Source organism: Saimiri boliviensis, chromosome 6 (assembly GCF_048565385.1).
Source record: "Saimiri boliviensis isolate mSaiBol1 chromosome 6, mSaiBol1.pri, whole genome shotgun sequence".
Lineage (NCBI taxonomy): Eukaryota > Metazoa > Chordata > Mammalia > Primates > Cebidae > Saimiri > Saimiri boliviensis.
The window spans coordinates 44,650,406-44,664,988 of NC_133454.1; the positions used below are offsets into that span (position 1 = coordinate 44,650,406).

Sequence of the window (14,583 nt, forward strand, 5' to 3'; positions counted from 1 at the left end):
ATGCGGTATTATCAACTTTGCAACAGGGAAAGTAATTTTGTGAAATTAAGACTCTGTTAGAACAAAGGCAGGCTACTTGGCTTTGTGGGGAAAACTGCGGGTTTGGGGGTCAGACACACCTGAGTTTGAATCTTTCTTTTACAAAGTTATGAACCTTTGACAGGTTACTTAATGTCTGTGACCCAGCTTTCTACATCAGTCGAGGGAAGATAATTTTTACCTTGCAAAGTTTTTGTGAAGATCTAATGAGGGTAAAAAGAAAGCGAAATATGACATTGAATAGGGTCATTAATATGTAGTAATCATTTTAATTACTAATAGCGAAACTGGTAGGAGTTTGTAAATGAGTATGTATGTTGATAGGAATAAAATTTAATGTCATCTAGGATATCTACTTTTCATTGTTTTCCTCATCGGAGTCATTCATGAAGTCCTCAGATACCACTAGACCCTATATTCAAGACAGTTTGCGAAAATATCCTACAGCCTGGTTGAAATTAATGATATAGTGACAATAATGTCATGTAACATATTCTATTCAAAATATGTATAGAGAGTCCATGTTACCAAATTGAGTGTAGTAATGCCCTTACCTGTCTGTTCTCTTCTGACATTCCCATAATTTAGACATTCAATAAACTGCTGGTTTACCATGTGACTGGCAGAGAGCAATAAAGAAGAGATACTGGACCCCAGCCCCTCATAGAGCTTAAACTCCAGCGAGAGAGACAGACCAGAGGGAAGTAAACAAAAGCAGACAAGAGGTGGTGACAGGACCTTGCAAACAATACCTGCAATGAGGGAGGAATTGGGAGAGTTCACTTTAGCCAAGATGGTTAGGAAAAACACTCTCTGAGGCGAGACCTGAAGAATTACCTCTGTGAAGAAGGAATGATTCATCCTAGTGTTCTAATCATGGTTTGCATAGACAATTAGTATTTAAATATTTAGTCTAATAGCATCATCATGATTGTACAGTTCTCCACATTCCTGTTAGGAGACTCCTTGGCTGCTTTTCACCTCATCATTGTTCTACCCATGTGTCTATCCTGGTTGTGATACTGACTTCATGGAAGGTGATGTGTATAAGAAACAGCTGCTATTCTAGTCCATACAGTGGCAACTCAGTAGAAAGCGGTGAGCCAGCATTGAAATTCTCATAAGAACAGAAAAGTGAAATTGAGATGGTCTGAGTACTCTAAATGAGGATGGGAAAGGTAACTCAGGTGATGTGTTAAAGGGCATGTAGTTCTTTGTGGATAAAAAGAGAAAACTCTAATGTGTTTTTATGCCTAATTAAGTTATAGTGTATTGGGGGTTGTACTAATACATTTTTTTTGACTTTCTTTTTAGCAGTTTTAGTTTTTACAGTAAAAATGCAGGGAAAAGTGTAGTTTTCCTATTTCCCCCACCACCTCTGCAGTTTCCCCTATTAGTAACATCTTGCATTAGTTTGATATATTTGTTACAACCGATGACTAATATTGATACATTATTATTAATTAATGCATATAGTTAAATTAGAGTTCACTTTTGGTATTGTATATCTTAACAGGTTTTGACAAATGTATAATGTCATGTGTCCATCATTATAGTATATACAATAGTTCATTGCCTTCACAATCCCTTGTGCTCCACCTATTTATCCTTCTCTTCTTCCCTCTTAATTTCTTGCAACCACTGGTCTTTTTATTGTATTCACAGTTTTGCCTTTTCTGGAATGCCATATGGGTGGAATCATGTATGCAACCTTTTCAGATTGGCTTCTTTCACTTAGCAATATATTTTTAAGGTTCTGCTATATCTTTTTGTGGCTTGATAGCTCATTTCTTTTTATCACTGAATAATATTCCATTGTATGGATGTATCACAGTTTGTTCATCTATTGAAAGATATCTTGGCTGCTTCCAAGTTTTGACAATTATGAATAAAGCTGCTATAAATATTCATGGGCAGGTTTTTGTGTGGTAATAAGGTTTCAGCTCCTTTGGGTAAATATCAGAGGGCATGACAGCTGGATCACATGGTAGAGAGAATATTTAGTTTTTTAAGAAACTGCTAAACTCTCTTCCGAAGTGGCTGTATCATTTTGCATTACTACCAGCAATAAATGAGAGCTCCTTTCACTCCACAGCCCGACCAGCTTCTTGTATTGTCAGTATTTTAGAGTTTAACCATTTCATAATAATTTTTGTAGTTTAAAGAAAGCTGTTTTTAACTTTTAAAATACAGTAGACTGTGAAAATAATATGCTTTGTCTTTTCAGATTTTGGTTATATGCTGGATTAAATACTATTCCACCAAACACGAAATTCTAGCTAAGCATAGCCCTTCCCTACAAACAGGGCTGCCCTTTGAGGAACTGTCTTCTCAGCCTCTCAAAGTAAAGGTTCTTACCTGAGATAAGGCTGATAATATACTTAATTATAACGAACACATCAAAGACTATTGTTGCTTGCTGAGGACCTTAACCTAACAGGGACCCAGAACCTCTCTTTCTTCCCAGAACATTTCTCTCAGGCTCTTACCCTATTTACTATCCCTTCCTGAGTGTCCCAGCTCCCCAGGAGTTCTCTCATGAGCCATGGTAGCACCACTGTACTCCAGCCTGGGCTGAGCAAGACCCTGTCTCAGTGAGGTGGGAGAAGACATCTCAAGTTAAAAGACTTTCACCGTACGTGGGGAAGACCAATATAATCCAGTTAACATCAACAGAAAAATAAGATGATGCCCACCATGGGGAAAGAAGCTATAGTTAACATTTATAATGCATTTACTCTGCATATATCACGTATTTAATCTTTCCATGAGGTAGATATTAGTCACATTTACAAACATAAAAATTGGCACTGTGTGATGTTAAGCAGTTTTCCCAAGTTTTAGGCAAGTACTAGGGTTTAAATAAGGTCAGACTGACTCCAAAGCCATTTTCTTTTTCTCTATACCAGAATTTTGGAAAAGATATATTTAACAACAGTAGTTGAATCACTGTTAAGTAACTGATTTTTAAAGCAGCTCTTTCAACATTAAACAGGGAAGGGGGGGAAAGTAGATATTTTTTTACATTATGACATGTGTACATTCCAGAGAACTTACGTGTAAAGTTAAGGAGGAAAAAGCTTCCATGGTCACAGTGTCTTCCAAATATACTGAGCTAAACTTGATAGAGACAAAGTTACAGTAAGATCCAGGCACAATGAACTAGATGCCATAAAATACCTTCAGTAATAAACCTTTTAGGAAACCAAAGATTCTTCTTAATCCTGTAGTGGTGGTTTCTCCTAATTTTGTCTTTAGATCTTGTGTCTCAATGTTACCCACAAGATTATTGTGTGTTCTGTGCCTTGCTGAAGCCTAAAAGCATTTATTTTCCTGCTTTGCCAGTCTAATAACCCTCTCACAGCAGTGAGGTTAGTCTGATAGGAATTGTTTTTAGTGAGCCGACGGAAGCTACTAGAACAAGGGGTCTGGTTTTTGGTTTTGTTTGTTTTGCACATTGCTTGTTTTATACATCAGCAATGTATAAACTGTTGAAAAGGAATCTACCCTTCTTTGCTGTAAAGGGCCAGATAGTAATCATTTTAAACTTTGAGGGATAATCACCTCTGCCAGTACACTGGTAAAACACCTGTAGACAATACATAAACAAGTAGGCATGGCTGTATCATCAGTAAAACTTGATGTATACATCAGGCACTGTGTGAAAGTTGGCCCACAGGTATAGTTCGCTGACCATCCTTTCCTTTTTAAAGTTGGTAGTCCACTTTAAAGTCTTGTTGAAAGCTTTATATACTTTGCAAAATTTACCTCCTCCTCCTCCTGTTTGAAAATACAAACCAGGTTGGGCATGGTGGCATGTGCTTATAGTCCCAGGGAGGTTGAGGCAGAAGGATTGTGTCAGACCAGTTCAAGGCCAGCCTGGGCAATGTAGCAAGACCCCCATCTCTAAAATGAAATAATAATAAAACGGGAACCACTTTTTGTCAATTTCTAGTCTTGGAGGATCCTCTTCGTTCTCCCTTGTATCAGAGATCGCCAAATGAACAAGATGGTTTCCACATTCTCTAAGAACCCAGTATGTAGTTCTCAGGAGTCAGGAATGTACTTCATTTAGAGTATCTAGTGGCTTCATATAATCTTCATCCACTTTGTTTCTTTCCTGAATACCAATGTTTCTTGTTTGTTTTTTCTAAATGTCTTTCTCTTCAGAAAAAAAAACACAAGTTATGAGTTGAGAATGTGCTTTTTGGTCTCATTTTCCATCAACACTAGGTAGTACTTCTTGTGACAAACACGAAAGCAATTTCAGTTTTAACTTCTAGTATTTTTTACAATTGCTGTATTTGCTTATTATACTCTTTGCTCAAATATTGTATCTGCTGGTGGCAAACCACCCTGAGTCTAAAGTTCAGAATAATGAGGGGCAATCCCAGTGTTACTGCATGTCTTATGGAACCTGATACCTTTGTCTCACAGTAATTTGTTGACTGTGCTACATGCTGTTAAAGAAAAAATTTAGTGATACTAAAGAATGGTAATTCAAACTTTATTCAAAGGTTAGGGACCACTGCAATGGAGTTTTGTAGTAGGGGTGAGAGATTGAGCTCAACTGCAGGTACAACTTGGACAAGTGAGAGTTAGAGATTTATAGGGAAGGATTGTTAATGGCAGGTGACTAGGAAGGAACATCAGGGATATGGAGGCTTCTGGCTAAACAGATTCCACAGGATTCTTACTGAAGGCAGGCCTGAGGGGTGGGAAATTTGACCAGATATTAAGGATGAGAGATTTTTGTTAAGCCGACTCAGCAGGATTCTTGCCAAAACTGGACTAACCGGACAGACCTGGAGTACAGACAGAGCCCAGTCAGAAAGAGGACTCATAAGAGCCAGACTCAAGTTTGGTCAAAACAGAGTATGTTTGTCAGTACTTCACTGAGGGTTAAGGTTTTGATGTGATCACACATTTTTAAAAGGATAATAGTTGGATATTATTGCAAAGAACATCAAAATTACTCATTTTTGTTGAAGTGACATGCCAAGTTTTGATCTTTTTATAGTCTTAGAAGTATTGTCTCTTTCTCATTCTGAATCTGAAGTTATGGGTACTTTTTTTTTGCTGTATAATTTCCCTTACGCCGTTAATGTTTTAATTTTAACTGTGGCTTTAATATCTTCAGTTTCTTTGGAATTAATGATATAGCGTTAAGAGAACAAAATACAACACAGATTTAAATGTCTGCTTACATACTGGCTTAAAATGAATCATCTATGCTGCAAAGAAGATGAGAATGTGGTTTTTGTTAGGGATCATTCTTTCTGACCATATGTTACATAGAGTGGGCCAATCAGACACTAAGCAATACAGAAGCTCAGCCCAGTGAGTTTATTTATTTCTTCAAGAAACATGTATTAAGCCCTTGGGTACCAAGTCATTGTAGCAAAGATTAAGACAAAGTTTTGTCCTTAGGGACTTGTAATCTAATAGAAGATAAGCACATAGACAGTTGTCATAAGGCATTTCAGATGGTGCGATGGAGGTATGCACATGTGAGGGGAACCCTAAGAGGGCACTTAACTCAGATGGTTATGGGTCGGGGAAGGCTTCCCAGAGCTGGCTCAGGTGAAGGATGGCAGTGAGTGAGGATGGCTGCAGAAGACCTAGAAAACATAGATGGATTTGAGAGATGATCAGTTAAATTAAGGATATAAAGGAACAGGTAGCGCAAGGATCACTTCCGGGTTTTTAGTGGGGAGTAGTCCTTTTCACTCAGAAGTGAAATAAACATAGGAAGAACAGATTTGGGGAAAACATAATAGGAGCATCCAGGAGCTGGTTGAATATGCTTATCCGGTGGTCTGGAAAAGACCCTAGGCTAAAGATGTGTATTTTTAAGTAATTAGCATTATGGAAGATCGTGGAAATACTGAACTGCATGAGAATATCCAGAATGACTATGTAAGACAAGAATAGTTGAGGCCGAATGATGGCACCTGGGGAAATAAGCATTTATGTAATGGATAGAGGAAGAGGAAACTGGTAAGGTACAATCAGGGAGGTTGTAGTGAACCTTTAAGTACTTTAAATTTAGATGATTGCTGATTACATCTCATATGAAGTTGCAGTCATGGTGAAATTTAAACTGTCCATTGACAGAGCGTTAACTCAGCAGAAGTTGTGTTTGAAAAAACAAGCTACTGGGTTTAGCCATAATTTGGCCACTTACATAATTTTAAAAAACATGCAAAGCCAAAATTTAGAACACCGGAACTTGTGATATTAAAAAGAGAGGATTAGTCAGCAGACAGGAGCCTGTGCACCCACAGACTGGATTGAGTGTTCTGGGGGTGCTTCCACACGTGACACTCTCCTCTGTAACTCTGCTGGAAGTTGAATTAGAAACAAAATCCGTTGAAATGTTGCTTTTTTTGTTGCAGTGATGGTTAATTCTTGGGACTTTGAACAATGCTAACCATCATTATTTTTACTATTTAGATGAATGGACCTTTATTGAATGAATTCTTTAAGTCATCTTCAGAGATGAAGACAAGGAGCCCCAAACCTCAAAAAGCTAGCAATTTAGTAGGCAGAAGAAGAAATCTATACAAAATTACAATGCATAAGGTGGAATCCTTGAGGAAGAGGTGTCATTTGAACTGGCTCTTGAAGGATAAGGGAGGTTTCTATAGTTAGAAAACAGGAAAGAGAATTCCAGATGGAGAAGCTAGAGCATGTCCAGGTTATAGAGAGGAACCCCAAAGAACAGAGGGCATATTAAGGGGGGCTAATGCAGAACAGGTTACAGAGGCAGGCTTATACCAGATCATGAGGCTCTCTAAAGATTATACTAATAATCTTTTCTAGAGAACCACTAAAATTTTTATGAAAAAGACAAGAGCCAAGCTGTGCTTTACAAAGACTGCTTCTCTAAGCATACTTACAATTGAAAAGAGAAATGATATTTCAACAAGATCCTTTATTTAAGGTTCTTTTTTTTTTTTTCTTTCCATTTTCTTGAGGGAAGAGTGGGCATGGAAACCATTATTGAATGGCTTCCTAAGAAGGCTGATATGTAAGACTGAAAAGTAAAATTATCAGGAATTCTCACAGGTTTCTTCATAAGATCCATGGAGCTCCATTTTCTGACCTGGAATGATGACTTCCAACCTTTTTATCATCACAGAGAACTTTTGTTTTCAACCATAGTGGTCCCATGTTTTGAAAGATTTTTGTCTCTCAAGAAAGTGAATAATGTTTCACATTTGTTTCATTAAAAAAGATGTAATTTCCAGTTCATCCATATTTCTGAAGTATCAAGCATTTACAAGGCTCAGTTAATAGAATTCTAGACAAAAGCAAACAAATCCCACAACTTAGTGTTTGGCATACAATTGCAGATTTTTAAAAAAATACTGAAAATAACCCATGATTCATATATCTCGACCTACATAGTCTCGCCTTTTCTCATAGTTTTATAGACACAGGGAGCCTAAGTTGGTGATCAGGATATCAACAAGAGCAAAGATTATGTAGCATACCTACTCTGTGTGTTTTTGAGCCTTCTGGAATTACAAAGAATAATTGACATATACCTAGCTACTCAGAACTTCAAATTTAATTTTTTTCTTTTATTTATTGGAGAGAGTAATTACAGGCTTGTTACAGAAAAATGAGAAGACATCTATATCAGCAAAAAGAACATTTTAAAAAGTCTTCCAAAACTTTGTAATGAAAACTTACAAATATGCTTTTAAAAATACAAATGGACTCTTTTTTGTATTGGTTTATAACTGTTTTCAGTGTTTATTAAAAGCAGTTCCTGCAACAATATTTTTAATAGCTGCATAGTATTTCATTTCTAATTTTATAACCTATTCAATCCTTTATGGCTGGACTCTGGGATTTCTAACTTTCTGAAATTAAAAGTAGCTGTCTGTTGAATATCCTTATGCTTAAATCTTTGTCTAGATCTCTAATTATTTCCTTCAGATAAAGTCCCAGAAGAAAAATTGCTGGGCATATAGTTTTTTTAAAGACTTTTGAAAGGTGCTGCCAAATTGCCCTCCAGAAAGATTATGCCATTTGCATGTCCACTCGGGAGTTTACCTCCTAATTGGGAGTTACAATGTGTACAGTTGGAAAAGAAAATCACTTTAGTATCAGGAAGTAGCAATATTAGGTGCAAAGTGACTAATAGATAATTAGTGCTTTACACTTCAGAAGAAATAGATCACTTTTAATAGGCAGATTGGTACCTTTCATGTGAGGGAATTGGAGATGAGTCTTGAAGGACAAAGGAAGACCTGGAAGAGGGAGGTGCCACATTTACAGCAAACACCAGTGGAAATTGTTGACAGAGTGTCTGCCAATCTCACATGTGAGGGCGGTGCCTGAGGAGTGAGGGACTGACCTGAACATCCTAACTTCAAGTTTTCCTCCAGCTCTTTTGTTTTTCATGAAATTAACACTTATTCTGGGGTGATGAGGTAGCTACAAGTGTCTGAAAAAATTAAAATGTTCAAACCAGGAAATCAACCCTATTGAAAAAATCATTTCAACTTCTAGGAGTATTTTGATGTTTTGTTTCAGAAAATTTAGAAATTCAGAAAGTTATATTCCATTTAAAACTCAATTACAAATAAAGATTTTAAAATTGAATTCACATTCCAAAGTTGTCTTTTTTTTTTATTAGCAATGAGTGAATTGTTTGGCTCAGATGGTTGCTTTGGTTATCAGACAAGCTTTTGTGTATCCATTTTCACAAAAATTTCAAAATCATTGAAATAGAATTTCCCTGTCATCATATTTTCATATTACATATTACATGATGATTTTTTTTCTCTTTTGTGTGATGTGTCCTTTAAATGGCACATTAGACATTACTAATGAAGTCTGTTTTATTTGGATTATTGAAAGACTGGTATCTCTGAATTCTTTAGCTCTACTTTTTATTTTTATAGCAGTAGTTGGGCTTTTGGGGTGCTGAGTTGAGCCATGCTTTTGCTTTTTAAGATGTGCTTTATCATCCATTATATTGCACGGTTTTAATGCTGACCAGTGATGTGTTTGTTTTTGACCCTTGCCTCAACATTTAAAGAATATGGCAAGAGTCTAACCCATTACGTCCCATGGTGGTACTGACCTGAAGATAAACTGCAGAGCTCAGGTTTGGACTTGCCCCCGTTTTGCAGGTCACTCCCTAGCTGTCAATCACCTCAGAACCTCCTTCCCTCCTTCGGCTTAATGGAGAACCCTTATTTCACTGCGTTTTCAACCTCTATTGCATTTTCATTATATCAGTGAACCTGTTATCTTCAGAGTGTTTTGCTACCTATTTGGTAAACGGCACCAGTGATGTGCTGCCCCCTATGGCACCTAATAGAACTCATGATGGAAAGATGCAAGAGCTCCTCCCAGAACTTGCAGAAAATAAAAACTCAAGAAACTAGAATTCTGTATTACACATATTAGACTGTTAACCCATCAGAAAGAAGTCCCTGTTCCTCACTGGATCCAGTGAGCTCCAGGTGGACACTAGCTAGATGGGGTCAGAACCCCACTGCCTGCATGATTCATCAGGATGTAAATAAAAGGGAGCCGTCTAGTACCAATCCATTTGGAAGAGACCGTTTCTGAAAATACCAGATAGTGGCTGTAGTTTACTTTCTGCTTCCTAATTATTTTCTAGGCTTATTACATTATCTCCCTTTTGGTAATGTATCTATAGAAGGCCAAAACTGTTTTTTAATAATTAATTTGTTATATAGATTGCCGCTTATTTGCTATAGAAAGTAGTATAAAAGGCCTTTCTAGAATTTGAAGTGATCCACAAAGCAGCAACGCTGCCTATTGTGAAAATACTTTGACTATATAAATTTTCCACCTTTTATTGTCTGAGCCACCTATTTCCTGCAGGGCGTGTAATGTGCAGGAGCACATTAACAGAGGAGGCAATCGATAGCCCACTAATTAGGCCGTTTCTGATGAGCTGATCTAAGATGCACTTGACTTACAGGCAGAGCAAAAATCAGTATGCCGTTAAACCAAGTAAATCCTGGCACTATAATCCTGTGGGACTGTCACAGGACTGGCCATACTCATAAGAAGATCAGGGCACAATACCTTTTTTTTTTTTTTAAGACCCCTTTTCACTAAGAATTATTTTAATTCTTTGCTGACTGAATTTGTATCACAGGAAACTCTTTCATGTTATCTCTCCAGGCACTCTTTTAAAATGCAGTGATTTGTGGCTTGAAATAACCTCATAGTGTCATTTGGTTTGCCTTTCCTCCAATGGTGAAAGAGAATGGCTGAGTTAGAACATTGGGCACTTCTGGGAGGTAAATGGAGGAATTATTTCCAGTTTTGCATCAAGCTGGTCCTAAATGGATTTAATGATTAGGCACATTCACTTTGCTATCCAGGCTGTCTTAAGAGTAATCCAGGCCACTAGAACTTGAGCAGTTTGTTGTCTTTTGGAACCATCTTGTGCTTGGGATATAATGTAATATTTTTGTGATTTTTTTTTTTTTTGCTGATTACATATAGTGAATATGAGGGTTTAAAAGGGAGACATTTATAGATAGAAAGTTAACATGTATTGAGCACTACTGTGTGTTCTCATTTATATAATTTCATTTAATTCTCACAATTTTACGTAAATCATTTCTGTCTTTACAAATAAGAAAACTGTGGCTTAGAAGTATTAGTTAAAGGTCTGACTGTGTTGATGCCAAACCAGTGCTCTTTCCACAGTTACTGGCATTTAAATGTTGACTGAGTTAACTCCAGTTACTTTCAAAAGCCTGCTTTTGGGGCTGGATTCAGTATCATTCGTATCTGGATTTGAATCCCATGGGTGTGATCTTGGTCCAGTCATTTAACCTCTCTTAACCTCATTGAAGAATGAGACTGATGCACTCTACACTGAGGGTTGCCATGAATATAAATGACATAAGCTATGGTAAGTCATGTAGCATAGTGTCAGACTCTGAGTAAGCCTTGATTCATGGTTGTTACTGCTAATAGATGGACTTTTTATTTTGTTTGAATCATGTATCCAATAATTGGGTCATCTTGGAACAGATAAATATCTCAAAATGCTTTGAGGAGGATGTTTTGCTTTTTCTTCTATTTTTAGCATATCAAATGATTTCTCTACTTTCAGAAATTAGCTTTGGTTTTACGGTCTGTGTCTTGGGTATGTACAAAATACGGCAATAATGTTTGCTTTTTTTAAGGCTGTGTGTCTTTGATACAGATTTTTAAATGGAGGAAATTTATTTGATGTCTTAAGTAATCTGTAATTTAACATCTCAAGTTCTATTTTATACACGATCTCTAGATCACAACTTACACAACAGATATTAGAAGCAGTACCTGGTGTCCAGATAGCTGTTAGCTTGCAGACTGCTCCCTAAAGATAACCTGACTTTCAGTAGAGGTAGTTTGATGTGGCAGGACAAGCACGCACTGGAGCCAGACATAACTGTGGTGCCTCTCAGTGTCCTCAAATTGTGGATGATACAGCTGTAACTTCCTGGAATTCTTGTGAAGATTGGATGACGCATTGTGAGCAAAGTACCTTGCACATGCCTGGTGCATGGTAGGACCTATTTACTGATGGGAAGGCGCTTACTAAGTATTCAGATATCTTGATGTTGCCATGGTTTCCTTCTTTCTTAAATAATATCATTTTACCAACTATCTGTTAATTTCGTCCTATTTTAAATGTTTGATTTCATACTGAGTCTAAAGTAAATCTTGGGATTTCTTCTCACCAGTGATACCAAGAAGCAGGGGATGAAGAAGAGGAACAACAGTGAAGTGGAAGACATGGGACCCACAAGGTGTAACAAGAAGTCCAAGTGGGACACATTAGAGCCTTTGGATACCGGCCTGTCTTTAGCAGAGGATGAAGAGCTTGTGTTACATCTGCTAAGAAGTCAAAGCTAAATACTTCCTGTGCCTGCCATCTCCTTGAAACCTTGGTTATGATTGCATGGCCAGAAGTTGAAAAACAATTGATTTGGGGGCACATAGGTACCATATGTCCCATTACCAAAGGACACATTTCTGGATAGAAGCAATCGTATCTCCAAGTCCCTCTCACAGGACATGCTTTGTGCCATCACTGAGCATACTCGGAACAAGGGTGGATGATACCATTTCCTGACCCTGTTTTCCAACATGTGTTCTGTTAGATTTTTATCCATGAGTTCCTGTACCTTGTCACTGGAAATGCTTCCTTTATGTTACTGGCAAGTTCCGGAGCTCTGTGTCATTGTTAGACATTCCTGTCTTGCTTACTGTACAGAAATTTCTGTTACTATTAAAATTGCTCATGACTTTGATGTATTTAATACTTGCAAAGAGACTGAGTATAGTGAACTAGCCCTAAGAAAGAATGGTATTTTTGAATTAAGATGATCAATAATAAACATATTTCCTATAAAAGAAAGTATTTATGTTTGCATTATGTCCAGTAACATAAGAGGACTCTCAAAGGAAGGTTCTTTTAGATTGCAGTGCTTGGCCAATTCCTGAAACAGTGAATTTGTCATATTCTTAAGTTAGCCTTCTCAAGGATATCATTTAACTTAACACTTGCAGATTTGCTAACGAAATCAGCAGAAGTTCTGAATCTGAAGACTGACTAAAACATGGTCTCTGACTGCGCACGTGGTAGCTGCAGGTCCTCTGTAAATGCTGTAGTCAGCAGCTGCCACAGAGCCCCACCCAGACCCAGTCCTGGTCATGAGTACAATGCAAAACAAGACAGAGCCTCTTTTTTTTTTTTTTTTTTTTTTTTTTACAAATAACTCAGATTTCTTCAAGGGAAAGAATATGCTAAAGAAATGGGTCTTGACATGAAACTGATTTTATCATAGTTTTGCCACCCTCTCATGGTTCTGTCCCTTTCCTATTTTCCCACTCCGTGCACAAACATTTTCAGTAACAGGTGCAAATAAATTATAAATACAAGGAAGAGGAATGATGGCCTTATACCTGGAGATCTCAAACCTTTTCAACTCAGCTTAGGTCCATATTTGTCTTGGAAAAGTTTCTCCTCCTTTTTTATTTGGTATCCTCGTTAGGTGGCACCAACATGATCTCACCATCAAAATGAAATCAGGTGATGCCTCAGCTTCTCCTTCTTCCCACCGTTTGCTTTTTTACTGGTTCTTTTGATGTCTCTTCTAGAACAACTTTTTTTCTTTCTTTCTCTTTTTTGAGACAGAGTTTTGCCCTTGTTGCCCAGGCTGGATTGAGTGCAATGGCACGATGTTGGCTCACTGAAACTACCTCCACCTCCTGGGTTCAAGTGATTCTCCTGCCTCAGTTTCTGGAGCAGCTAGGATTATAGGTGCCTGCCACCACACCCGGCTAATTTTTTGTATTTTTGTAGAGATGGGGTTTCTCCATGTTGGTCAGGCTGGTCTTGAACGCCTGACCTCAGGTGATCCACCTACCTTGGCCTCCCAAAGTGTTAGGATTATAGGCGTGAGCCACTGTGCCCAGCCACAACTTTCTTATCCATTGTTTCTTCTCTATTCTCACAGCTGCTGCCTTCAGTCAGAGTTCAGTCTCCCATCATGACCTGCTGAGACCCCTGCAAGATCTCCTGCCTAGCCACTGTGCCTCTGCTCTCACATTGCTCCAACCCAGCCTTCCCCTGGTGCTTAGAATTCACTGTACAGCACGTGGATCTAAGCACACTCCTCTCCAGCTGTTCCTTCTATGGTACTACAGTGCTTATCAGGTGATGTTACAGACCTTTGTTTATACATCCGTTGCCCCTTTTATATGACAAGTTTCTTGAAAAAGTAAAAGGGCCATGTTTCATCCCCAGAGCCAAATACGGCAACTGCCCTGTAATTGCTCAGTGAATCAATGAGAGGATGTTATAAAACCAACTCAATTTTTAAAGATCTTTTGTAGCACATTGCCCTATTACTTCTGGTAAGAAGGATACTGAATGATGTAAATGAGAACTAGATGAAATGGCTATATAGAGAAGAAAGGGGAAAGTGGATGGGAAAGGAATTCAGTGGACAACAACCTGGGTAGATTTTTTAAATTACAGTTTCCGGTCAGGCATGGTGGCCCAAGCCTGTAATCCCAGCACTTTGGGAGGCTGAGGCAGGAGGATTGCTTGAGGCCAGGGATTTGAGACATGCCTGGGCAACTTTGTGAGACCTTGTCTCTACAAATAATTCAAAAATCAGTGGTGGTGTACACCTGTGGCCTTAGCGACTTGGGATGCTGCAGTGGGAAGATGGCTTGGGCCCAGGAGGTCAAGGCTGCAGTGAGCTGTGACCGCGCCACTGTGTTCCAGCCTGGGTGACAGAGTGAGACCCTGTCTCAAAAAAAAAAAAAAAGTTTCTGATACAGGATCTCTTGGCCTTGAATATTTTCAGAAGACATAAAGATGCAAGAGTATGTAAACTGAAGGTTTACCATTGAATTTACCCTGTATGGTTTCAGATTGTTTTTCCTGACCCAAGGAATTAAAGCAGTTTACTCCCTGTATGTAAACATTGATTAAACATATTGCAAGGCCTTTGGTTCATAGACTAGTTT

At 38.1% G+C, this 14,583-nt stretch overlaps 1 protein-coding gene across 1 annotated transcript in view; it reads left to right on the plus strand.

The window, feature by feature from the left end:
• Positions 1-14,583, plus strand: part of DDX10 (DEAD-box helicase 10) — a 791,862-nt gene that overhangs the window by 267,574 nt on the left and 509,705 nt on the right. Inside the window, exon 18 of the mRNA XM_074400547.1 lies at positions 11,784-13,762. Coding sequence (XP_074256648.1) covers positions 11,784-11,955 — 172 coding nt within the window. The 3' untranslated portion in view covers positions 11,956-13,762. The remainder of the gene's footprint in view (positions 1-11,783; positions 13,763-14,583) is intronic.